Below are 26,465 nucleotides of genomic sequence, written 5' to 3' on the forward strand. Positions count from 1 at the left end.
TTTTATTTGCACATTTCTGTAGTTATGATCGTAGACAGTTCAGATGAGGCATTATCAAACCAAAGATAAAAACAAGAGAACCAAGAACAATTTATTTACCTCACATCTGTGCGCACTGAAGTAAAACTCAAGACAATAAAAGGTTCAAGCAAATCCAGAAACAGTGCGTTTTGGCAAGGGTGGAGCTGCTTTGCTGTGAATTTGGGACAGAAGTCATTGGGGGTCACTGGGACAGATCAGCCTGTCAACAGGTAAATTATATGGGTTTTCACTTTCAGGTCGGACAGGAACTTCCTTTGACGTCTAAACAATGACGTCAACATGTGTATGGGCAGTTGTCATGCTCCACTTAAAGTGAGAATGACGATAATTATCTACAGAGGCCATTCGACATGTTGATAAGTAGAAAAATTATCATTATCAATGTCATTGATGGTAAACACTGGTGTGTAGCTTTATTATTATGAATACTGAATACAGATTAGCCTACACACAGGACAGTAATCAAAACATACTTTATCTATTCATTATTTCAAAGTTAAATTTATTGAGATCTTCAATGTGAAGACCACATTTTCCATAATCCTCAAAGAAATCTCTCAGACTCTTGCGTGACAATACCAGTGTTTTTAATGAAGGCCTAACATGAATTTACGTTAGATAAGAGAATGGATAAATTTTATGGTATAAATGTTTCGACCACACTTAAGTGACAACACAAACATTGTGTGGCCATTATCACCACCTAATTTTTGGTGTGAATCAACCAGACTTGAAATTCCATTTAAATGGAATTTGAATGTGTGTAAATTGCACTTTGCACCTTTTAAAAACCACAGATAAGTGTCACATTATGATAGAAATGCCATGTTAAAAAGGAAAACCAAATTGCCAATTGAAAAAAACAACACCTAATCACAAAAGTGCTCTATGGCAAGGTTAAAAACATTTAGAAAAAGCAGTCATAGCATTTGGTATTCAACATCGTTGATGGGGTATGTTTTAGTGGCTGTTTAAACTTAATTTTTCTAAATCACTGCAGGTAAATTGTGCACGACCTAAATGTCAAAACCACTGGTGTTATCCTTTGAGAGATGCAAAGTCTTGGAGCAATACTGTGACATTTTGAACTCCGGTCTGTTATTCTTCTTCAACAAGCACTTGTAATAATGTTATTATGGGCCGCTACTCAGCTAATCAAACAGCAGCTCAACAATATGATTAGCATTTCACCTTGAAACCAATGGATACAACTAGCTACAAGCTAGCATGTTAGCTGGTAGCTATGTATTGTTTTCTTTGTTAACTGTTAAACAATGTTTTTGTAGCTTTGTGCCAAAAGCCACACAACCAGCATCTGATGAACGAAAAAAATACACTGAACTTAAAATGTGAGCTGCTGTGCTAATCAAACAGCAGCTCAACAGTGTTAGCATTCCCCCCTGAAACCAATGGATACTGCTGACTGCAAGCTAGCATGTTAGCTTATCTGGTAGCTGTATATTTTTTTCAATGCTAAAATGTTAAGAATCTCAAGAGGGTAATTTTGTGTAGCTCTGAGGCAAGAGCAGAAACAATGTTCCCGACTACACGACCAGAATGAAGGAAAACAATACACTGAACTTCAAAATGTCAAAGTAACCCTTTGAGGTACATTTTAATGAAACAAGAAGAATCACTCATGAGATTTCTGCTTCATAAAATTGGCATTTAAGTCCACAAAGACAACTGAATGGCACTGGAAGATGGAGAATACAGAATAAGAGAATTAAAAATGCATCCGTTATATCAAGAAAAACAAGTCGGAGGCCAGATAGCTTCCTCGGTACAACAAAGAAAACCGACTGTACAGTGATCTCTGGTCTCTGAGTCCACTTGGTCCTTGTTCAGTCTAAGTATAATAAAACTGAGCTGCCAGCAGAAACACAGGCAGTAGAAATAACCAACCACACTCTGAAATGACAAAAGTGCTGATATGTCTCTCTGTCTCTCTTCCCCTCACGCACTGTGGAGCCGATTAGGGGAAAGACCGAAGAAGATGAGAGAAGTCTGATTAGGACTAGGAGTACAGTGCTTTCCAAAGTTTGCATTACACATCACACCTGAGAGAAGAGGAGGTAATGTTGAAATCAAATGGAAACAAAGAAGTGAAATCCAACTGTTAAAATGTTCAGTCTTGATGTGAAAAATGTCTACGTAGTAATGTAATCCAGATGGATTTGATGCAAGACACCCAGGGTGAAAGCGGTTCTCATTCATAATTACACACTGATATGAAAACTGAAATCCTTGGATTGGCACTGGCATTTCTTTTTGTCTCCTTTGGTGAAGTGACTTTTTACTCGACAACAAAACAGCCGACTGTCTGTTTCCAAAATTATATGATACTACAGAAACTTTGTAAACGCTGATCGGTCTCTCCTCTTGGTTTAGCACATATATTGGGTCCTGACTTCAGGTCCATATAAAAACACCACAAACTGTAAAAATGAGTCAACTTCATCTCCTGGTCCCTGTGAACGAAAAAAAAAAAAAAAAAAAAGATTCTGGTCATAGTTAATTCTGCCAATCTCCCTTGGAGTCCGTGCTCAAAGTGGGTCACAGGAGAGGATCCACAGTACTCCAGTACATGGCTGCACGTCCAGGTTAGGAGACAGGTGAGCTAGAAGCTCACAGTTGCAGTGCTCTTGCTCCGAAAAGTCATTGTCTGGATGCTGGAAAGGATTTTCCTCTGGTGCCCGGCCAAAGTCACTCCCATGTGCAGCAGATCCCTGAACACAGACGAGAACAATCACTAATTAGACAGGAAGAACAGGAACAAAATGAAAGATATAGATTTGATGGACATTAAATTCAAATAAAATTGCACTTCAGGAAAATGTAAATATAACTTTTTAAAGAAGTAATTTAGCCTGTTTGCAACAGTCACTACTAAAAGCTATGCGGCTAGCTTCCCGACCTTGTACCATGGAAGAGTGCATTGAAAAGTGAAAATGTTCCTCCAGAGATAAGTATCAGTTTAGATAAGAAAACTGGAGATAGGAACTGACTGTGTGGTGATCTGGGCCAGCTGGTCCACTGAGTTGAAGCCGGCCTGCAGGAAGCTGTCTTCGTAGCGCTCCATCTTGATTGCCCTCAGCCATTCTCCGACTGAAGCACACGGTGAGAGGGCTAAAGGTGCACGCTGGTCCAGCAGGGGGTAAGATGGCCTGTGGGACAGAGTAGAGAAACAATAGAAGAACTTACACACACTGTCTTCAAAACAGCAGTGAGGAGCTTATATATATATCCTGCAGCAACATTCCAGTCGACAAGCAAAGGTATAATCTGAGGCTGAGTGACTGACAGGGACAAACAATGGGTTTTGTCAGGGGTGGAGTGTCCTCGGCTGTATGTGACCAGCTGACAGGCAGAATGTGGAGGAAGGGAAATGGGCCCAGCAAGTGGCTGACAGGTCACAGCAGGACATTAAAGTGGTACATAAGATTGGGCAGTAGGAGGCTAATGTCTGCCCCTGTGACTGTTAAAACTCTAAATGGACACGAAAGAAAGGGACATCAAGAAGTGACTGACATGCTTCCTTTTGTCTGTTCATTCTCAAGCTGTATATTTGCTGCCGTTGTGACCTCATCAGGCAGGTTTACTGTCAATCACCCGAACACATCCGCACTTACCCTGCGCCTTCTTGAGCCACTATTTTCAGCGATGCAGGGTTGCGGATCAGTTTGTCCAGAGCACTGACAATGTCTGCGAAACGAGGGCGCGCCGAGCGGTCCTTCTGCCAGCAGTCCAGCATCAGCTGGTGCAGATGGGTGGGGCAGTCAGGGGGCGGTGGCAGCCGGTAGTCCTGCTCTATGGCATTGATTACCTGAAAGGAAGAAAAATTATCAACTTTTCAAACTAATGCTTTGACTTCAATGTGCACTGTACGACAGTGTTGCTGGGTAATCTCATGGTATCAATAAAGGCAATAAAAGCTAAAAAAAAAAAAAAGTAATCTTTAATAAAAAACTTACATCCTGGTTGCTCATGTCCCAGTACGGTCTCTCTCCAAAAGACATGACCTCCCACATGACAATGCCATAGCTCCACACATCTGAGGCTGAGGTAAACTTTCTGAAGGCGATCGCCTCCGGCGCTGTCCAGCGGATTGGGATCTTACCTCCCTGCACAGAAAAGAAAACCGTCAGCATGGCAAAACCTCAAAACAACATGTTCAGAAAGGGCACTGACAAGGAAAATTAATTAAAAATTAACTTTAAAACCTTATCGAAAACTACAAAAATAAAGCCTTAAGTAATTTGTCAAATCAGTGTCCCAATCACCCATTCACCTGCTGAAGCCTCAAACTGATTGATTTTTGGAGGACTGCAGAAACAAAGCGATTTTTATGAATTAAAGACCTCATATTGTGCTCATAATTGTATTTACAGGTTGTACCAGAATAGGTTTACATGGTTTAATTTTCAAAAAAACGTATTCATATTTTTGTCGTACTACACATTGTTGCAGCTCCTCTTTTTACCATATGTGTGTTGAGCTCTCCGTTTTAGCTACAGAGTGAGGCATCACACTTCTATTCCATCTTTGTTAGGCATCGCACATGCGCAGTACATACGCAAGGACTACTAGCCAGTCAGAAGCAGAGTAGGGCGGGTCTCCTGGACATGGCGATACAACGATCTGAACTCTTTGGGCCTCCACTCTAACTAGCTTGGTTTGAGGAAGTCCCACACTAGCAGCTGGGCCGGCATTATAACGTGTGTTACAAGGTGAAGCAAAGTGACACGTGTTTGTCACGGAAGTAAAGGCTGGGCTACAATAGAGCTGTTTGGAGCAGTTTGTGAACGGTGTTTTCTGTTGGAGATGGTAACTCCCTTTGTGGTGGACTTTGGGCTTTTTCACTTTGTAAACCTATAACCAGTCCCTCCAGAAAAACATGACATAATTCAATGCATAATCAGCCAAAGTAAAAAAAAATTCGAATACGCCGCACTTTCGCCACATAAATTTGCCGATTTCCACACAAAATATGCGGGGCTTGCATGATTACATAATCCCCGCAATTTCGTTGCAAAAAAAGTTACATGTATCTTAGCAGAAAGTTGAAAAATGTTGCGTTTACTTCACACAAGAGCAGCCATTTTCCCCTGTTGCCATGGGAACGTTATGATGTGACGCAATTATGTGACATGAACATCATTGAAAAGCAGGGTGTTGGGGGAATCACTTTTTTTTCTCTTTCTCATCAAACTGCAGTTTTTGCGAGTTCCCGCAGTTTCATCGCATAAAATTGCATAACTATCCCGCATATTCCTTCGCATTTTTTAAGAAAACGTGCTGCATAATCAAGGATTTTTGCCCGCAACAATCACAAAAAAACTCTACATTTTTCTGGAAGAACTGTATTGACATGCACAAAAAACATATACTATAACACAATAAAGGAAAGGGAAAAAAAACCCAAAAAGCATGATATGAGCACTTTAATATTGTGAATATGATTTGATACAGAAATGTATAAATGCCATCTGACAGGCACATATACTGTAGTCAAATTTAATGAAAGTGTTTTTTAGGCATCATCTGAAGGAGGACTGTTATCTTACCAAAGAGCTGGTGTAGGTCGGATCAGAGGAGTTCTCCTGCAGGAAGCGTGACAAGCCGAAGTCGGACACCTTGCACACGAGGTTGCTGTTGATCAGGATGTTGCGGGCAGCCAGGTCTCGGTGGACGTAGCTCATCTCTGCCAAGTACTTCATGCCGGAGGCGATGCCGCGCAGCATACCCACCAGCTGGATGGGAGTGAACTGGCTGTCGTTCAGCTACGGAGGAGAGAAACAGTTCAGATGGAGAACGATTGAAGTGGCAGTGTGTTTCAGTGTGCGAGAGAAGTGCCTGTGTCTCTCATTGTGTGTTCTCTGTTTCACACTCACCCGTAGAAAAGAGTCAAGAGCTCCGTTCTCCATAAACTCTGTGAGGATCATGACTGGACAGCTGGCTGTGATGATCCCCTCCAGGTGGATGATGTTGGGGTGCTGGAACTGACCCATGATGGACGCTTCAGAAAGGAAGTCCCGTCTCTGCTTGTCAGTGTAGCCGCCTTTTAGCGTCTTAATTGCTACGTAGTTTTCTTTTTTCCCTGGGATCTTCAGCCGCCCTCGACACACCTCCCCGAACTCTCCTGCAGCACACAGACACATAAGCACACATTAGGGCTGTTTTCTTTAACGGGTGTTTACCACATTAGGAGGATGACAATTGTTTTCGGCAAACCTAAAGCTTGCCCCCGGCTAGTGTAGCCCTTTTGTTTGAATAAGGGCTGGGTTAATTGCTTTGTTCACCCTGCAATATTGAATTTTGTCTGATAAAGAAGAATACAGACAATGGTTTTAAATGTCACATAATCAATTTAACTTACTTAATTAGATATATCCTTAATAGTGTTATTTTGAGAGAGGACAATCTGTAAGACTAAAAAACAAACAAAAAAGAGCTGACCAGTATAAAGTTAACACATTTGTGAATAATGCAGAAAGCATATGTATGGGGCTTACCAGCACCGATAACCTCCTCGATCTTGACAAAGGAAACATCAATTTCCTTGGCAAATTCTCGCACGGCCTCATTAGGGTCCTCATAGGTGAAGGGGTCGATATAGACCTTGACCCCTGTGAGAGAAAGACAAACAGAGTCGTGGGAAAGGAAAAGAAGAAATGTTAGAGTGCTATGAGCAGCAATAAGCCGGGTCACATTAAAAATGATTTTCTTGACGTGAATGAGTTGTAAATCACAGCTGAGGTTTAGTGTGCACGTCCGTGATTTGTCACCTTGGCCAACAAGGTACTGGCTGTTTTTGTCGCTCAGCTCTGGATCCTTCATTCGGCTGTGTCTGCTGCAGGTAGAAAGAGATCGGGATGAATAAAAAAAGATTAGGATTGGCAGTGCAGCTATCTGCAGAATAGTCGGACTTTATTTTTTGGCAAGCATTCCTAATGCTTTATCAGCCCAATGTTATGCAAATCACTGGTCTTACAATCTGACTGTTCATGCAATGACAGTAATAAGGTGTCTATGTGACTAATGGTCAAAAATGGTCAAAAAAAGAATTCATAAATTATATGATTATTTTTATTTAATGTTTCAAAAAAATCTATGCTGCAAGCAAGCATAGCAAAATATGATAATTTATTGATCCCCTTGAATATGTGGCTACCTTGGAGAGGTCAGAGGTCAGTACAGCTAGAGACCAATACCCTCCAGCCAACAGAGATACAGCGCTCTGTTCCAAAAACACCATCATTTTGTTTTTTCTATGACACAAAAACTCTGCTTGGTTGATCTGCCTTGGACAATCTTCAGTGATCTCAAACGCACAACACCCGATGGCTTGTGGTAACGGTGAGTACCTGAGCCACCCCTATGGTTCTGCTCTTCGACACAAGCAGCTCCATTATAATTCTGTTGGCGCAAACTCATCCCTGCAAGACTTTAACAACCCTGTAGCTACTGGATCCCTGCCTTCCTCTATTTCTCTCCAGCTCCCACCTCATACGCCTAAAATAGCAATAATGCACCACCCTCGGTTAGGACAGATCTGGGCCTCAGCCACTGGTTTGTGTGTGTGTGTGTGTCACAAGGTCACAGCTATTGTTCTCCTGTCCTGTGGAAACAGGGTTGGGACGCCTGCATCCTGTCTCCTGCCCTCTACCTCTATCGTCATCTCTCTCTTACACACACTTACACACACACACAGCATCCAACACTATTTACTCAAACAATGAAGCCTAAGGAAAATGTCCTAATGAGCAGGATAACTTTTAGCTGTGTTAGCAAAAGACTACATGTGCATTGCTTTGTGTATGAACTGCCTCACACAGAAAAAAAAGGTATGGGTAACAGAGTGCAAATCCACTGTTGATAAGATATGATTTCTATAAACAAAAGAACAAAGTGGTGCAAAACTGTAAAATTGGGGTCACGTTGTTATTGGTTTTTGATTTCCCCCCATTTTACCGTTTCCTGTTATTCTGTCAGCTTCTTTCCCTTCCAAATCTGTCTTTTCTTTCCCTTTCCCCTGTTCTCACCGTATGCAGTAGGCGGCCACTAAGACGAAAGTGACAAGCAGCAGCATCCCAACAGCGATAAGGATTCCAGGTACTAAGAACTGAGCGGCGGAGTCATGACCTGAGAGAGGAGACGGAAAGACAAGAGAGTTAGAGTAATGTCATCATGACAGGAGGTTTACATTGGTAGTACAGAAAAGTATGAGAAGGAAAAAAAGAACGTGACAGGAATTTAAAATATTAAAAGAGGCTCAATACAAGGACACCAACTCAACACAAGGACGCAGGCAAGACATTCATTCAACAAGAAATTGTGCAGGGACTGAAAAGAATCTGAAAAACCTTCCCGGTGGAAATGAAAAAAATGTGTGCAAGAAAGAAAAAGAAAAAAGAGCAATGTGTGTGAAACTCCTTCTTCAAGTGCAAACTTACCATCAGGCAGCGTGCGGAACACGGCTGCACGACTGAAGCTGCCATAACCGGCCATGGTGCGTGCCCGAACCTGCACCTCGTACTGAGTGGCCCTGCGGAGGTCCGTCAGCACGGCCTGGTTTCTGTTACACTCTGTGTAGTGGCACTGATCTTCACTACGTCGCTCCTACCGTATGAAAACAGAGTTAGCTGGACTGGCAAAACGGGAATAAGTGAGAAAATGACAAGAGATCACTGTGGAAAAAAACCCAGAAAGACTGCTAGAAAGCCACTAAAGGGTCATCTATAGGAATTCAATTTGATGTTGATGGTGTTGAACATGAAGTTTAGTCAAATTGACCAATTACAGAGTACAGAGTATTAAAACACCATTACACAATCTTAATCAGAAGCATGCTAACTAATATGTTTTGTAGGGTTACACATGTTTTTTAGATTTATATTGTATACAGAAGTGTCTTGTGTCTCAGCTGTATGATGGTGGTTCTGAGTCAGGTCAGTCATTCCCTGTGTGTTTTGGTCAAAGCAAAAGCACAAACCTAAACATAGAAATGTCAAAAACACACCCATGTGTACTGCAAACCAGTACAATAAAATCATTCATAATAGGAATACACAACAAAATAAAATCCTGAAACCTGAATAGTATGTGAACTTTAAGCCAGACAGTTGAGAGATGCTGTCAGGGGGCTCTCACCTTCTCACAGTAGCGTAGCTGATACTGCAGGATGGTGTAGTGTGGCTGAGCCGGGACTGGCCAGTGCAGAGTCAGACTGCTCTCTGTGGAGTCACTCTTCTGAATCACAGAAACCAGAGATGGCACTGCACGGATGGCAGAAGGATTATAAATACCACATGAAATTCAGACAATTTCTACCTTTCTACCTCTTCCCCTCTACCGCTCTTACCGTCATGGCTTGTGGTGATGTTGACGCTTTCACTGCCAGGGTCCTTTCCGCTGACCTGAGACACCCCGTTGAGTGTCTGGATTGTAAACGTGTATGTGGTGTGAGGCAGCAGGCCCCACACCTCCACCCTACGACCCAGCAGGCCGTGCTGCGCGGGCCGGTAGCTGACGCTGTCTCCGCAGGAGAGGCACGGCCCCTTTGGTGACCTGCACACAGAGCATGTGACGGAGTAGCTCAGGTCTGTTCTGCCGCCGTTGTCCAAGGGCTCGTTCCACTCCAGACTGAGTGTGGTGTCGTTGATCTGGGTGACGATGCTGCGCGGAGCCGAGGGAGGTCCTACGGTGTCAAAACATTTTTTTATTAAACTGATTTGGCATTCCTGATACTGGAAATACTGGAAATCAGCAGAATAATTGTCCCTCAAACTCCAGTACTAGTCCGACACATTACACAAACAGTTTCTGTACGGATTGAAAAAATGAGACATAACATGTTCATCAGTAGGTAGATTTATTTTTTTTTTTTGATCTTTCCCTGTTCCCAGTATGTATGCTAAGCTAAGGGTCTGCTGGCTGTAGCTTCATATTTACCATACAGACTGTGGACAGTGGTAATGATCTCTAATTCTGAAGAAATCTAATATGCAAATCTGAAAATGGCAAACTATTACTTAAATGTTCTCTCTTCCTATTCTGAAGCTGGTCTTTTCTAAATACCCTCAGAAAGCACCAGTAGTCATCCACAAAATACGGTCACATTATTCGGTCAAAAATGTCATCACATTTTAATATATTGGCATTGCTTAGCCCTGATGCAATCATAAATGTCTCCATCAAATCAAGTTATAATCTCTTCTGTGTCATTTTACTGCTGCTTTACCTTTCCACGACCCACACAGACCATTTGTTTACGTTTTTCCGTATGTGTTGAAGACATTTTATTCAGTCTGCACATGTAGTCACGAAGCAGAAAAATGCTCCTGCAGTGGCTTTGCTTCACAGCAGGAGCATATGTGTGGCGGAATTTAACTGGTGCAATTACGTTTGTCTAAAACTGGATGATAATGATCACCGTTTGAAAATTGTAAGAAGATAGCTATTGCCTCAAGCCAAGCATAACTAAACAGCAATACCACTCAGCCACTGTGAATGAGTTTCTGTTCCTGCCAAGGAGGCTTTGTCACTGAGCCTGCAGCTAACTTAAGTGCTAATAGTGGAAACCAAAGTGGTCACAGCATCATAGACAATCTGGGTGCCAATGAATTCTGAATTCAACATTTGGGAGTGGGAATTTTTTTTTTAGAGGTGATACATTTTATGACTTAACAATCAAAATCCACTTTAATAAAAATCACCATGGCTGTCACAGTAATGTAAAACACTTATTTTCTGGGGGAAATGTCCGCATGGTTTACAGATGGCACGGCTGGTTTGCAATTTTGCATACAAATTGAAAATATAAGTGATATGCAGAATTGCACAGACAAACCAGTACAATAAAATCATTCATAATAGGAATGGCCTAATTAAGTGATTCATAATTAAGATAAAGCCTTTGTAATTAAAGTTATCAGTAATAATAAAATTGGATGTGAAGTCTAGTTGGCATTGATATCACACCTGCAGAGAGCAAGAACCTTTTAAAATCCTGCCCGTGTTTCACTTTGTTTCACATCCTCTTCATGGCCATTCCTAAAGAGTGCACCTCATTATAAAGTCCCTCCCATTCACACATCCAACATGCGGCTGAATTGAAATTCCTGAATCCGCTTGGATGTGTCACTTGAGACCATCAATGCCTACTCCACTTTGGAGTGGAAGCCCTACCCCCGACAACCTGCCACACAAAAGACATGCATCTCAATACCCAGCATTGGGACAAAGGACACAAAGAAGATTAGAGAACTTTGGCTAAATGACACCAGGGGAAAAAAGAAATAGCACCAGAGACGGAAAAAACAAAGTGAAGAAGAGCAGGGGAAAGAAGAGAGTGAAAACAAACAAGTGGAGGCTTGTGTTTCTTAGCACCTCCGCATTTGCATGTGGTATCGTGCATAAGTACGTATTTCTGCATACTTACTAGTGCACGGCATGTTGGGAGATTCAGACTCTGCACGCAAGTATCCAGAGCGACACGCACACACCGTCGCCCCTCCCATGGCGGCGTGGCTGAATCCTGGACAGCCTGTGCACTGTCCCTCTGAGGTCGACTTGAACTGACCCACAGGACAGCCTGGGGAGGACAGGAGGGGAGAACAAATGAAGGGAAATTACCATGGGATTTGATTCTGGACATGACCTGTGAATACTACACAACATTGCACCAAATCTTCATATTCACTGTGTCCCAGACAGACCAGGGTGCGGTTTTATTTCAGGGTACTTAGGTGCCATATGGTTGTAGAATGACAGACAGAACCATGTAATGAGGGCCATAAACTGAGGACAATCACAGTGATGAAGCTGGTGGTAATAGTCTATTTAGTGTATAAACATGTCTGACATTCACCTGATGCTTATCATTGCCTTTATCTGACCATTGGGCTGTTAATCAAATTTGACTCGTGATTACGATTTCGGGTAATCGAGGAAAAAACTATTATTTTGCACATTACGTTTTTGCAAGTAAACTTGTTTTGGTTTGTGTTCTGAATGAAAAACTAAGTTCAAACTGTTAAGGTATTAAGGGGAATATCACAGTTCAAGGTGTTTTCACAGTTTATTTGTTTAACCGTTTCACTGTTTTTTAAGTTCAATAATTGCAACATCTTTCCAAAAGTCGATGAGTAAACGTGTTAAATAATAGGGATTTCAATATTGACCAAAATAATCGTAATTATGATTTTTCCCATAATCAAGCAGCCCTACCTGACCATATCTGAATAACAAGACTAAACAAGTGGGTGTCCTTACAAAGAACTGCCTTTGCTTATTGATCCAAATATTGTACTCTCTCTGTAATCTCAGAGACAACTAAAAACTATTATTATGGTATTTAGAGTGTAAAGGACCAGTGAAATGAGTCGCAACTAGTGCTGAAACCATTAGTTGATCAATTGATTCAAAGATGCCAAATGTTCTCTGGTTTTGGCCTCTCTCTTACCACAAACAAAACATTTTCTTGACTAATCTATCAATCAAATAAAAATGGAATAAAAGAAGTAACACAGTGTGTGTGTATATATATATATATATATATATATATATATATATATATATATATATATATATATATATATAAAAAAATAATATATTGCAGCCCTAGTCTGAACCCTTTCTCCTCTCAGCTTCACAAATGATACACACCAGATTCAACATACTGACACTTTCATACTTTCAGAATTCGTAATGACCGGTCACCTTGCAATGGCACATACAGTCACCAAAACCGGCAGTGTTTGCAATGTGCTCAGTGTGGCGGTTGAAATGCAGCTCCAGCTGCTGAGTAAGAGGAATAAAACAATAAACTTTCACACCAAGTGGAGCATTGTTAAAGGGTCAACACGCTCTGGCCAATCCTTTCCGACTGACATTTTCCCTGCTGGAATTTCCCACACGTGAAAAATGTATTGGTGTGTTCTGAGTGCTGATGCATGTCTCACCTGTTGAAGGTTTTTCAAATATATACTTTATAGGTCAAATGCAAGTGACCATCACAAGACAGGATTATGAAACTAACCTGGGTGCTTTTAGGGTCTTATTTACCACATGATAAACACAAAATAACACTTTCTGATTTACAGCAACAGCCTGTTACTAGTGTTTACTTAACAGTGTTTTTAATGACTTCAGAATGTTTAGCACAGTCCATGCTAATTCGAGTGATTATAAAATAAAATAGTATATAAATACTAAAGACTATCTGGAATAAATACTGATATCAAAATATTTTTCACTTTTGTTTCAAATATGAAGATTAATATTAATATTTCTTGTATGTTCAAAAATATAACAAATTAATCTAAAAAAAAAATTATATTTCTTGAGTTTGTTGACAGCTGCTAACATTTTGAGGTAACTTCAAATCTATATGGGAATATACAGGGCGTCATCTTGTACCCTTTTGTATTATATAACATGGGTACAGCTTCAGTATACTGGCACATGGGGAAATACACCCCTCCCGTGTAGAAGTATTTATAGTCTGCTCGAGCTTTACTTCAAAGACCTGTTTAAATATTCTAATCAAGATCCTCTACAACACTTAATCAACTCGACAACATTCATAAGTTTTACGTCAAAGGGCTGTGTTTGACCCAGAAAAAGTATGTATCGTCTATGGGAGATAATGGCATTACAGCTAAAGTAATTTCATTTTAAACGTCAATTGCATTTTCTGAAGTGACCGGCCTATGAAGCAAATGAACTGTTCAATCTTGCTATAAAAGGCAATTTCCCTTTATGGTCTGGTGATTGTTTCTTCCTCACGGCACTCTTCAGTGACAGAACGCTGTAAAATGCCAACCCCACTTCACCAGAAGCAAAATGTCAGAAATTATTTTTTTGTTATGAAAAATCATTATACCTCCCACAGAGATCAAACCAAAATCCTTTAAACACGCACGGGTGCAACGGCACATTTTCTTGAGAAAATGTAGCATTTCTTCTTGTGTTTCTGTGTTTTTAGTGCTCAACATTTATCTGTGTTGATGTGACGCAGTTTGTGTGAGTGTGTGTGTGTGTGTGTGCGCGCGTGGGGGGGGAGGTTCATGCACAAGGCTTGTTAATTGGACTCATTAGACAGAGCTGCTGCACAGCTCCAGAGAGAATCCTCCTGCTTCTTTCCTTCTGTTTTTTTTGTCTGCTGTGCTTTGATGTTCTCAAAGTGATATGATCTTTACCCGGAGCTCTCACTCCCCCTCACCTCTCCTGTCCCCCTGTGCTTCTTCTAACTTGGCTGAACCATGAGTTGTCGCAGCAGTACACCTTTGACCCTGCTCTTCCTCTCCGAGGTAAGTGCTGCGCCACCCGACCTCTCTCTGTCCACTCCGAGTTACAGCCGTTCCCCTGCCTCGTTAACTTTCTACGCCTCTCATTTCTCTGCTCCAACGTTTCGATCCTCAGTGAACCCCACGCTCAGCTCACCGTTGTTTTCTTGTTTAGTGTGCCTGCCCTGATGCATATGCGAGTGTAGTTTATATACATGCTTGTATATGTGGCCTAACCTTGCCTCCTTCTTACCTGTGCATCTAGTGTGTCCTTCGGCAGACTCAAATCCTGGTAGGCAGGCGCAGGAGGTTGTTGGCTGGCCCACCCACTGGCCATCTTCCCCGCAGAAGAGCTTAGGCGACCGAGGTCGGGGCCCTTGCTGGGCCGCGTGCTCCACACACACACCCTGCGCTTCTTGCACCAGAGTACGGGGAACAGTCTCGGGGAAAGAGGAAAGAGCACTGACCAGGGGGGGGCACTTTTTGAAGAACACCCTGACTGACAGCAGGGCCATGCAGGCGCCCTGAGCCTGAAAAGCCAAGTAGAAGCCTCTCTTAGATAGAGGGCCGAGTCTTAAGGTCTTCACGTTGAATTTCCGCTCCCCACCCTTCCTCAGAAGAAAGTCTGCAGCCACTGTGTCCACCTAGGACAGGAAGAAAGAGAAAAGATCTTATATAATGGCCTGATTCCAACACACAGGATACAGCCATAAAAACGACCAGACTGGTGGTTTTGCTTGTTTTAGCCATTTTAGCCCATTAAATACACATCACATATGCTTTACATTATTGAACATTTTCCAAAGCATACCACTGTGATTTTAGATTTATTTCCTGGCAGCCATTGTTTCTCATTTGTTACAGTACGCTTTGAAACTCAACTTGCAGGGACCTGGAACTTGCTTGGATGAAAGGGTATTCATCACAGTAAACAATTCATCACTTTTATTTTTATGTCAAAGTTACATTATTAAGAGGTAATAAAGTCTAACAACAGGCACTATTTTGAAACCTCTCTTTGGTGATGTGTTCAAGGACGCCACAACATCTGAGGTTTGAAAATGAGATGCCAAAAAGACCTTCACTTATAAACTATGCATTTGGAAAATGAAAGCCAGAAAATAAACAGAAAGTAAACACGCAGGTTGGGAAACAGATTAAATGCACAGATGAAGAGAGTTTTCAAAATAAGACTTGCTCCCATGAGACGAAAACATAACTTGGAGAAAACAAATAAAAGTGATTAAATGTCGACTGTAATAAATACATAACTAAAGCAATGTTTCAGTCTCTGCAGGCTGATGACTGTAAAGAAATGAACTGGCCAACTGCATATTAGAAGTCAATCTGAAAACATTGGTATGCTTGTGAAATTTATTATTTACAGTACAATACAGATATACATACATCGACTAAAAATGCAAAACAACCAGTTAAGTCCTTTAATCCTTTGCTTTGTCCCTTCTTAAATAAAATAAAAAATAATGAAATGTGGTCTTCTTCTAGTTTTGGAGAGAGTAACTAATATTGTCAAAGGGAAAGTCGACAACTTATACACTGCTGTTCTTTTTTCTGAATGTGTTGTTTTTTTTACTTAAAGCATACTTAAAGGTAGAATATGTATTGAGCATTTTTCCCTAAAGTCTTTATTGATTAATCGAGAAAATAAATTGCATTAATCGTTAAAAATAATCGTTAGTTACAGCCCTATAATTAACTGTTCTCAGATGTAAAAAAAAAGTTTCTAAAATTTCCTCCAAATTACACAGTGGTTCTCACAGGCTCAATGATAAGGAAACTGATCTTCAGATGTAAAAACAGGTGAAGTAACCCTTTAATGCAGATTTTCAATATGTTGAAAGTCCATACAAAATACTACTTAACAACCACAGAGAGAAAAAAGTGTAATTTAATAAAAACAACATGATATCCCATAACAATGAGCATTTTGTATGTACCGTCAGAGGGTGGGCGTGGACGTACCTTGGTGTATGGGTTCTCCATCCAGGGCGGGTAAGAGGACGTGGCCTCGTTGGAGTCTGCCTGGTAGTAGTACAGGTTAAAGGTCTCCTTACAGCTGCGGTGGTGGGTGCTCCTGGATGAACACTCCATCATGGTGAATCGCAGTTCCACGTAAACCTGAGACGCTCCACGTCGCTGGATGAAGCCGCTGCGCAGCCAATGGCTGGATGAGCTGTCAGTCTGACAGATCTGATAGGTCCTCACACTGTTGTTTTCCTCATCTAAACCGCTTACTTCCTCCCACTGAGAGCAAAGAGGAGAACAAAGGGTTGTCAAAGGTTGCCAGTTGAAATGACACCTGACCCAGAAAACGTCTCCTGTAAAGACTTTCACTCGGGTCTTTATAAAACTGGTCACATTAAAAGCCCTCTGCCGTACTGCACCTGTCAGAGGCTCGTGGGACAGAACTGGCCTGCTGTGGAATTAGATCCAGCCCAAATTTGAAACTGGGTTGGTAAATCATTCCTCCTGCTGAGCTGCAGCTCAGCTAGTGGGAATACAAATCTCACTTGTCAAACAGAGCACACTGCTGCACACAGCATCCGGGACAGACACGGATCTTACCCTTCAAACACACTTTTAGACTGAAATACAAAGGGGATATCACAAATACATATGAAGCGAAAACCCTCCTCAGAAATCTACATTTGTTGGGGAGCCAAATGCAACAAAAAAGGCTTTAATGTCGGACTTCTGAGTCAACAGCAAACATGTTCACCATCACTCCGTTCCCAAGAGCAGAAAACAAGCATGAAATTAACATACTCGGGGCAGAATTTAGCAGATTTGCTCAACTTGAGGCTCAGAAATTCAGTTATGTAAATATGTAAATCTTTAAAAATCCATTTGCAGATGATGTGTTGAGTGAGGCAGAATACTGGTGTGAATGAATTACAGTGCAGCAGACCACTGAGAGCCAGGTTTGAATCTCTCGGAGTGCAGAATTTCCCTTTCAATCCCAAAAAAATAAATACTTAGGACTTTGGCAGTACATTATTCTGTGAACAAAATGTTTTCTGTGATGGAGATGCACAGGGCTCATCTGGATTTGACAGAAATTATTGAAAGAACTTGATAGAAATGAGTGTTTGAAAGAAAACCAGAGAGATGTACAAATATACAGACGTATACCTACTGCGAGACTGATTTAGTAATATAGGCCATGTGTTTGACAGTACAAAGCATACTGTAGGTCTGAGCGAGGTAAATGACACGACTTTTACACACACAAACTTATGTATATATATATATATTTATTTATTTATTTTTAAATTGAGGGGAGCAGTAGCTCACTCCGTAGGGAGTTGGGTTAGGAACTGAGGGTCGCTAGTTCAAGTCCCTGTATGGACCAAAGTACGGAGTGTGGACTGGTAGCTGGAGAGATGCCAGTTCAACTCCTGGGCACTGCCAAGGTGCTCTTGAGCAAGGCACCAAACCCCCTCCAAGGAGCAGCCCCCTCACTCTGACATTTCTCCATTAGTGTGTATAGCATGTATAAGTCCTGAGCATGTTTGTTTGTTTAATATGTGTCTAACTGTACTAACAGAGTGAAAATTTGTGTGAATTTCCCCTCGTGGGATAAATAAAGGCATTCTTCTTCTTCTAGTTAAAAAAGTATTTCTGAAATTGAGAAGCCAGAATTTATATCTGACAGGTTTGGAAGTTCCCACAAATATCTACTATGATGGTATTATAATCCTTGAATGCTAAAAATAAATAACCATATTTTAACCATTTTATATCTGTAAATTTGATGAAGTGAGCTCACGGCATCTCCCCACTGCTGCCTGTCATTACTATCTAAAGCTTTTGATCAATGGCTTCAAATGATAATGGCTCTGCAAACTATCTAGAGACTGTCGGCCTGTTTTGCTTTGCATTTTAATCAAAAGACACATTTGTTGAGTATTTCTGTCTGGTTCCAGATATCTCCTTGCCAGCATTGCTGTAACCATTTTCCTTCTGAGAAATCAGCAAGTTGAGCAGTTTTGGTTACTGACGCTGTTGGCAAAGAATACCCTAGCGACCACTCCTTAGTTGATCAAATTACAAATATGTCATTTTTTGGCAGCAGTATTCAAAATTGTGGGCAGCCAGTAACTTCAACTCCAAGGTTGATGGGATCTATCAAAGCATCTGCTTTCAATGTACTTTGAATCCCAAATTCACTCTGGCGTTTCCTTTATTCTGTCAGTTACCTGCCATATAAGGAGCTCTTTTATAGCCAAAGTAACAAAGGAACAGCTGGAAGCCAAAAAAACCCAGTCGCCACAAGAGTTGTGTTAGTAATACAGATAACATGGTGAAGCTGGGGTTACATACCTCGGGTTTGGCATGTGAGAAGATGGTCCATTTGAGATCAGAAGTCTCCGTTTTAGTGTTCATCAGGACCTCTGTGAAAAAAAGATGTAAAATATAAAAATCACTCGCAGCAGGAAATATAAAAATGACACGTACAAGACTCATTTACATTCAGAGAAACACACAAGTGACTTTAAAATCAAAGAGTGAACATATTTCAAGTCCCAAGCTGTCTGCCAAGTATCAGCTATGGCTTACACTGGGATTACGCTCGAAGATGGAGTTTCACCAGTCAATTACATCTACAGAAAAATTCCCACTACCTTAAAATTGTCTTTCATCTCATGTTTGTTTTTATTCCCCCCACGTCCCTTGTGTTCCCTGCAACACACCATGCCTGTGGTCACACTAAACCTGCAGAAAAGAATCCGCTTTTGTCCAGAGAGAGTAGGGACGAGAAGTAGGAACAAGAGAACAGACTAGACTTGCATAGAAACACACTCACAGACACACAAATATAAAGATTTAAGTCGTTCCAGTCACAAACTGTGATTACAATAGAATTGATTTTTGTAATCTTTTGAGGGGCAGGCTGCCAGCTCACAAACAATCTGAGCAGTTCTGCTATGATTCAGTATCACAATAAAATCCGGGACCTGAACTGCATGCAACTTTGCAAGTTAGGTTAGGGTGAAGGGACTTCTTTTCCTGTGAGGACATCTTTCTCCCCCCAGCTGTCTTGGCAGATTGTCTCTGCTGAATTGTGACTAGTATTTATACTGATGGGATGAGCTTTCTGTCACAGACTGGTTTTTAGAGCCCTACGTGTTCCCCACAGAAGCTCATCTCAAGGGTGAGGCCGTTTGGTTTTACCAATAAACAGGATTTAATGCAGCTCTCCTGTGTGCCATGATCAGGGTGAGCACTCGCATGAAAATGGATGCTGGAGGAAATGGGGGTTTTAGTGAGCGTTTATCATTGGGGTTATTGAGATGTTTTGTTGAATCAGGCTCCCAATATAAGGCTCAACAGTAAAGTCTGGCATACCATAATGCTGCACGCACACACACACACACACACACACACACACACACACACACACACACACACACACACACACACACACACACACACACACACACACACACACACACACACACACACACACACACACACACACACACACACACACACACACACACACCTTTTCTCAGTTTTCCTTCATGGTTTTATTTTCCCCCAATTTTGGTTTCAACATCTTTATTGAACTATAAGTGCATTATTTCCATCACGTTAATGATTTTAGTAATAATGCTTCACATTAATAATAAAATTATGCCTAAACTGCAACCATAATTCACTTATTTTTTTATTTTTATAGAAAAGGCCACAGGGGGATAGAGTGGGATATGACATGCAACAAAGGTCCCTGGCTGGAATTGAACCAGTAACGTTGCAGTTATATGTCATCTTCATGTGTGTAACCACTTGGCTACCAAGACGGCTCCATAAAATTACAATTTTGGTAAAATAATTCTTACATTCAGAAAAAAAGATCTGAAAAATATTTCCCTCTGAATCCTGGATGAGGCCAAAGTGTTGCATTTCTCCACTATTTAAGATGTTTCCACGTCTTACTTCAACATGTTGCTTTGTTACCCAAAACATCTGCTCTGAATACATGGCCGCCAACAACAAGGGCTTATTTTATATACAGATTCAGTGATTCCATCTGTATTTATCCAAATGTGGAGATAAGATGGCCCTGTTGTTCTTTAATAATCATTTTTCGATTTGTTTAATAATTACTTTGGGTTTACATATTTAGAGACAAAATTGTTAATTAGTATCTTCAGTTATCTTCTTCAAAATGTGCATTAAACAGAATGTAGTCTAAAACACCTCAACTAGAAAGAAAGACATGGTTGGCACTGGAAAATTGTGATTTTTATCAAAATAATCAATACATTAATAATGATAAGAATCATTTGTTTCAGCCCTAAAGTAAAAGAAAAAATATCTACATCCAATATAATACCTCCCATAGTTTGACTACAAGTGTCAATGTGAGAAATTATGCCACCGAATTATAAGAATTTGTCCTTATAGTGGAATCCTAACACAAGTGTCCAAGTTATTTTCTTTGTCTGTTCAATAACGGTTAATGATTACAGTCAGTTTCCTGTGGAATACTGTATACAGGATAAAAGGATGTTTGGAAAAAACTTTTTACGTAGAACATTAAAGAAACGAAGGCTGTCAGGGACTCCTCATGCTCTATGAATATATATTTCAGCCCAAACACTTAGTAGTAGTATTTTTCAAAAATAACTGCAATGCCTACAGTTACTAATCTCTGTGATCCTGTGTAAAGTGAGAAGCAATCACATTTACCACTTAGCAACCCACATCTCAATGAAATACACATGAAGGCTCAACAAAAACTCAGAGATAAAACAGAGTCTGACTGGCACTTCCTACTGAGACAAATGTTACAGCTGCCGCTATTGTTTAACACTACTGAACGGTTTAAGATCAGATACTGCAGGGAAGCTCAGCCCATTCAGGATGGACTGTTTAAACTCTCTCTTTAGTCCTTCCACACTTAAAACATATAAAGGGATACTAAGATATTCTAATTATATACAGTTGTTTATGGTAAATCGTGCATGATGAAGGTGAGAACTTTCTTATTTTCCCATAAAAAACTTTTTTAATGAATTATCCTACATCCCACTACTCGGAAATATTATAATATCTTATTAATATAAGATAAATTGACAGAATAATACAGTATATATAGTTGGTCAGAAGTCCCAATGTCTATAAAAATATAAAGTAATACATATTGTAGATTGCCTTGACTAATATTAATATATATATATATATATATATATATATATATATATATATATATATATATATATATATATATATATATTTATTCCACTGCCCCAATGCATCCTTTAGATTGAAAAACCTGTTAAACTGCAACCCATTTCCATTTTAATACAAAACAATAAACCGTAAAAGAACAATTGAAAAACATCTAGCATCAGTAATTTTTTTTTCAGAATGATTTCAATGATCACTCAATCATGCCCACCGCTGCTCACATCTTAGCTCCTGCTAAATTAATACATTTCCTCAGTGAACAACACACGCAGTATTTATCCCCTTCTCGACCCCACTCCCACTGCCGTACAGCCAAATTATTTAAATATTTCTTACAGCATTCCACCTCAGTTCCATTTTCTCGTTCCCATCATCTGGGTGGCCTGTCTCATACAGAGCACATGAAAGCAATGACTTGACATCACTAATTATCAAGGTTGCACATATGCAGCAGGTTCGTCATGATATCACACTGAGAGGTAAATGTGACTCGAATCAATTACTTCTTACCCATTGGTCTTTTACAATCTAGGCTTACTCATTTTACGCTCTCTCTGTGCAACCTCCTTGTAAAGAAACACAAACATACATGCCTCTCTCCCTCTTCTACTACAAAAGCACAAAAGCCTGTCCGCTTTATAGCAACAATACGAGGCGATAAAGAGTAAGAAAGGGAAGTCTGCAGAGCGAAAGGGGAGAGGTGATAATTGGATGACAAAGTTCAGGCTGGTGCTTTCTCCACATTTAGTCTAGCTCAAGTTTACTCCGGCATAATAAAAAAAAAAAAAAAAAAAAAATATATATATATATATATATATATATATATATATATATATATATATATATATATATATATATATATATATATATATATATATATATATACACACCTTCATAATACTCAGGCTTCCCCGTCTCCACACCTGCCTCAGTTTCATATTCAGATTTTATTTGAAGTAGTGGAAAAGAAACACCACTCTTCCCCCCCAGCATGATAATCACTGTTTATCACTGCTCTGTCATTAAGGTTTATGAGACAGGATGTGTGAGCGTGAGTGTTTCGATGAGATGGTGAGTGTTTCTATTATGTGCATGCACGGCCTTGCCTTTCTCTGAAGTAGGCTCAGACTTAAGCCCTGCTAGAGGAAGCTGGCGTTTCCCCTACATTCTTACAACAGCGGCGGCCACCCACCGCCGGAAAACTGCCCCGAGTGCTAGAAAAATTTAGGAACAATGAAAATTCGTCATCCGGCCACATTTAACACCCAAAACAAACAATTGTACAGTAATTACAGTACAATCGTCCACATTAGCAGACAGCAGAGAAGTCTAAACTGATACTGGCGCTGGCAAGAAGACTTGAACTGAGCCTTGGAATTACAATTATGGAATAAATGCTAACATCATAAGACATTTTTTCCTCCAGGTAACGACATTGAGAGGCAGGTCTGAAGTAGGTGTGTTGAGATATCAGAATTTGTCTTGGTATAGTTTTTTATAAATTAATTTTAGAAAAACACAGGTAAGGGTTAGGTATTGCTTTTTTTGTATCAAATGTAAAACCTGACCCTGTATTTTTCACAAAGGGTGACTATATGGCAACTATTACACCCTCATTATACAGACATCTTCAGGCTTTAGACAACCAACCTCAAATTCGAGAGCAGGAGCCATTTCATCTAAATCCTGCTCACAATTCTTCACATTTGTGTTCATTTCTTTCCCGCGTGCCCTTTTCCTCCCTGTTTTACACTTTCTCTGTGGCTCTGGAGTGTGATAGGGAAATTATAGGCCTATGAACATTTGCCCTGGTTCAGCTACAATTAGACCTCATTTTAATTAAAGAAACAGAGTGCCAATTACCCTCATACACATAGAGAAATGGAGACAGAGGGGAAGAACAGGGATAATGAAAAAGAGGAATGTGAGAAGGGGAAGAGATGTTAGAAGGATTTACAGATGACAAAAAAACTAGATGGGCTTATTAGTGTGTTTGCCAATATTACAGTTAACTCTCAATGTCATTTTTTTCCCCCAAGTCCTTGGTCAGCTAACATGAAGCCATGACATGCTGATAACAAGTTGGTGTCATTATAATGTATTTGCGCTCAATACTTCCCTTTTACATCACATCTCCCCAATACAACTATTGACATGAACCACTTGTGCAGCTTTATTTTAACACAAAATCAAACACTGAAATTAGTTTTATGTTTTTTTCTCACAAAGTAGTTCAATAAATACAAGACATGAAAATGAAATACATCATGAATTGCTAAGCAAAGGAATCTCATCTGCTTGCATAACATTTGTTTGGTGGTTTGGAACTTAAAGCTGCTCCCTTCCATGCTCCATATGTCATTTCTTGATAGGGGAGTTACTGTCCTCCAGGTATAACTCAGAACCTTGTGTGATTCGAGGGTAACTGCTAGCACATGTTCTAAAATTTCCAAAGCCAATACCCTAAAATCAGACATGTGTATGGGATGATCTGGTGCCTCGGGCAATTTAATACCTAGCCTACATGTTTCGCATTTAAATTAAAACGGAGTAGTAGTAGTAGAACATAGGGAATATGCTTATTCGCTTCCTTGCCAAGAGTTGGATGAGAATATCGATACCACCCTCATGTCTGTACAGTTAGCTTATCGCAAAGACTGGAAACTGCTAGCTTGGGTCTGTTCCCGTCTTTGTGCTAAGCTAACTGGCTGCTGGCTATAGCTTAATGTGGAAATAAGAGTGGTATTCTCTAACTTGGCAAGAAGCCAAATAAGCATATTTCCCAAAATGTTGAACCATTCCTTTATTGAATCCTTCATTTTCTCTAACATTAGCAGATGTTTCCAAGAGATGCCAATATTCATACATGGCTAACTATAGGTAAAATGAATAAGGTTGTCTGATAGATGTTTGATGGATTACAGCTGCTACTAGAAAAGTCAGTGAAGTGTATTTGGTTTGTTGGGAGTCTTTAAATAATTCCTTTGCAGAAAATTATTCCATTCATTATGTGATAGGAACGATTGTTCTCCAGGTATTTTTGAGCACGTTACAAAGAATATTGTTGGTTAATCTTTAAAAATTTTAGATGTATTTGAAGAATCCAAATGGAAAAAATGGAAAATGATTTCTCTTCACGAGCTTTCCAGCCAGCTTTGTTTCTGTGAGTGTAGGTCAGTGTATGCACGTGAACATAACAACTTTTGCACTGAATGTGTGTGAGCCCTGTTTGTGTGTCTTTGACAGAGTTGTGTCTACTGAGATTAGACCTCAGCTTCCTTTAGTTCCCATCCCCTTCCTGTCTCCTGGTCTGGTGGAGGGACGGCCGCCAACAAGCACATCACTCACATGCACAGCAACCAAGCAGGACGCATTGACCCCTCGTCTGCTGCATAACAAAAGCCTCCTGTGGCACGTGTGGATGAGCTCAGCAACTTTAAGTGTGTGTCGTGGAGTAGTGAGATGAAAGGAGCGAAGGTGAGATGAAGAAAGGGTGTTAATGTTTGACACTTTTTTGCTTTCTTGTCTGTAGGGACGCATATCAATGCGTGTTGTGGTTGGTCTCTGTCCCAGGACAGGATGTGACCTAGCTAGGCAGGGAGCTTGATACTGGACAGAAACCAAAGATGCGACGCTACTGTGAATGACTCTGACTGACCCAGAGCACTGAGAACCATCACATTAATCATTCCCAGTTATCTCAGAGTCCTTTAGCTAACAACAAATTCACTACAACACTGAAACTCTTTTTAAATGCCAGCTGTTTTTCAGCTGAACATATGCTCTGATCCCCGGGCAAATCACCTTTTCCTTTGTAGATCAGTGTTAAACAGTTTAGATCTGAGTATTATAACAGAGGAAAGTATTTTACAAAAAGCTTTTCTCTGGCATTGGAACACAAAAACAAAATAATACAGATACCCAAAAGTACATGTATGATTCATTGCCATTCCCTTTTCATTAAATAGTGGTGGTGATGGGTGTGGGTTCGATTCCCACTGCGATACATCAACCAATGTGTTCAAGACACTTAGGCTGAATCTCATTTCTCTGTCTTACCCCATCCCCTTACCCTTTCCCCTTAGTTTTGCGCGTTCACGTGAGAGTAAGGGCTATTCCAATTCTCGTTTTGATCGAGGGGTAGGGCTAAGGGGAAGGGCTAGATACCCCTTAAAACCAAGCAAAGTTGCAAGCTTACTTGAAAGCAAGGGGTACCCAGAATACACTGACCAGAGAGACCCATAAATGTAAGTATTTTCGGCTTAAAGAATTTATTTAAAAATTACTACAGTCTTGTTTTGTGCTCTACACAGTCCTGTACATATATAGTTGCAGTACTGCATTTCTCTGCCTTGAATGGACTCCATGCATGTATACAGTTTTAACTAAACTCCATTAGCAGCGAATTTCGTTTGATATCAGTGCATAACACTACTTGCTTTGGAGACATCGATACGTGCTTTACATATACCGTCCTGTATCACACACAGGGACGCCTGAGGAAACCCGTCAGCTGATCCACTTTCGGGCTGAAAATGAGCAGAAGTTTCTGCCTTCATGTTGTAGCCATTCATTATTGTATTGGTACTGTATTATTGTAATCATTTCATTCCTGTTCATGCACCTGTACATTGTTGTTGGTTATGATACAGGACACTAATGAAAGAAATGGGGTTGGAGGGAAAGGTTACTGGCCAACAGGCATCACACTGGGGTCTGGAATTTCAGAATAATTCTAGTTTTTTTGTTTGTTTGTGGTCTTGTGAGTCTTTTTTTTTGTTTTATACATTTGAGTGCCTTTTTATGTGTGTGACATGTAAGTTATGGTTCTAATAGTTGATAATGGTTCTGTAATATAATATATTTTATATAATGTTTTTGCCTGTTATGTTTACTTTATTGGGCAATAAAGAC

The 26,465-nt window shown here is 40.3% G+C and overlaps 1 protein-coding gene across 1 annotated transcript in view; it reads right to left on the minus strand.

Annotated features, from left to right (window-relative positions):
* Positions 1-26,465, minus strand: part of LOC114566475 (ephrin type-B receptor 4) — a 40,725-nt gene continuing 14,260 nt past the window's right edge. The window contains exons 2-17 of the mRNA XM_028594970.1: positions 18,678-18,748; positions 16,317-16,598; positions 14,587-14,977; positions 11,486-11,638; positions 9,407-9,742; positions 9,196-9,320; positions 8,499-8,664; positions 8,088-8,187; positions 6,831-6,895; positions 6,558-6,671; positions 5,937-6,184; positions 5,610-5,825; positions 4,017-4,166; positions 3,675-3,868; positions 3,051-3,209; positions 1-2,771 (exon numbers count right to left, since the gene is read on the minus strand). Coding sequence (XP_028450771.1) covers positions 2,663-2,771; positions 3,051-3,209; positions 3,675-3,868; positions 4,017-4,166; positions 5,610-5,825; positions 5,937-6,184; positions 6,558-6,671; positions 6,831-6,895; positions 8,088-8,187; positions 8,499-8,664; positions 9,196-9,320; positions 9,407-9,742; positions 11,486-11,638; positions 14,587-14,977; positions 16,317-16,598; positions 18,678-18,748 — 2,879 coding nt within the window. The 3' untranslated portion in view covers positions 1-2,662. The remainder of the gene's footprint in view (positions 2,772-3,050; positions 3,210-3,674; positions 3,869-4,016; positions 4,167-5,609; positions 5,826-5,936; positions 6,185-6,557; positions 6,672-6,830; positions 6,896-8,087; positions 8,188-8,498; positions 8,665-9,195; positions 9,321-9,406; positions 9,743-11,485; positions 11,639-14,586; positions 14,978-16,316; positions 16,599-18,677; positions 18,749-26,465) is intronic.

Source organism: Perca flavescens, chromosome 13 (genome assembly GCF_004354835.1).
Source record: "Perca flavescens isolate YP-PL-M2 chromosome 13, PFLA_1.0, whole genome shotgun sequence".
In the NCBI taxonomy this organism is placed as follows: Eukaryota; Metazoa; Chordata; class Actinopteri; order Perciformes; family Percidae; genus Perca; species Perca flavescens.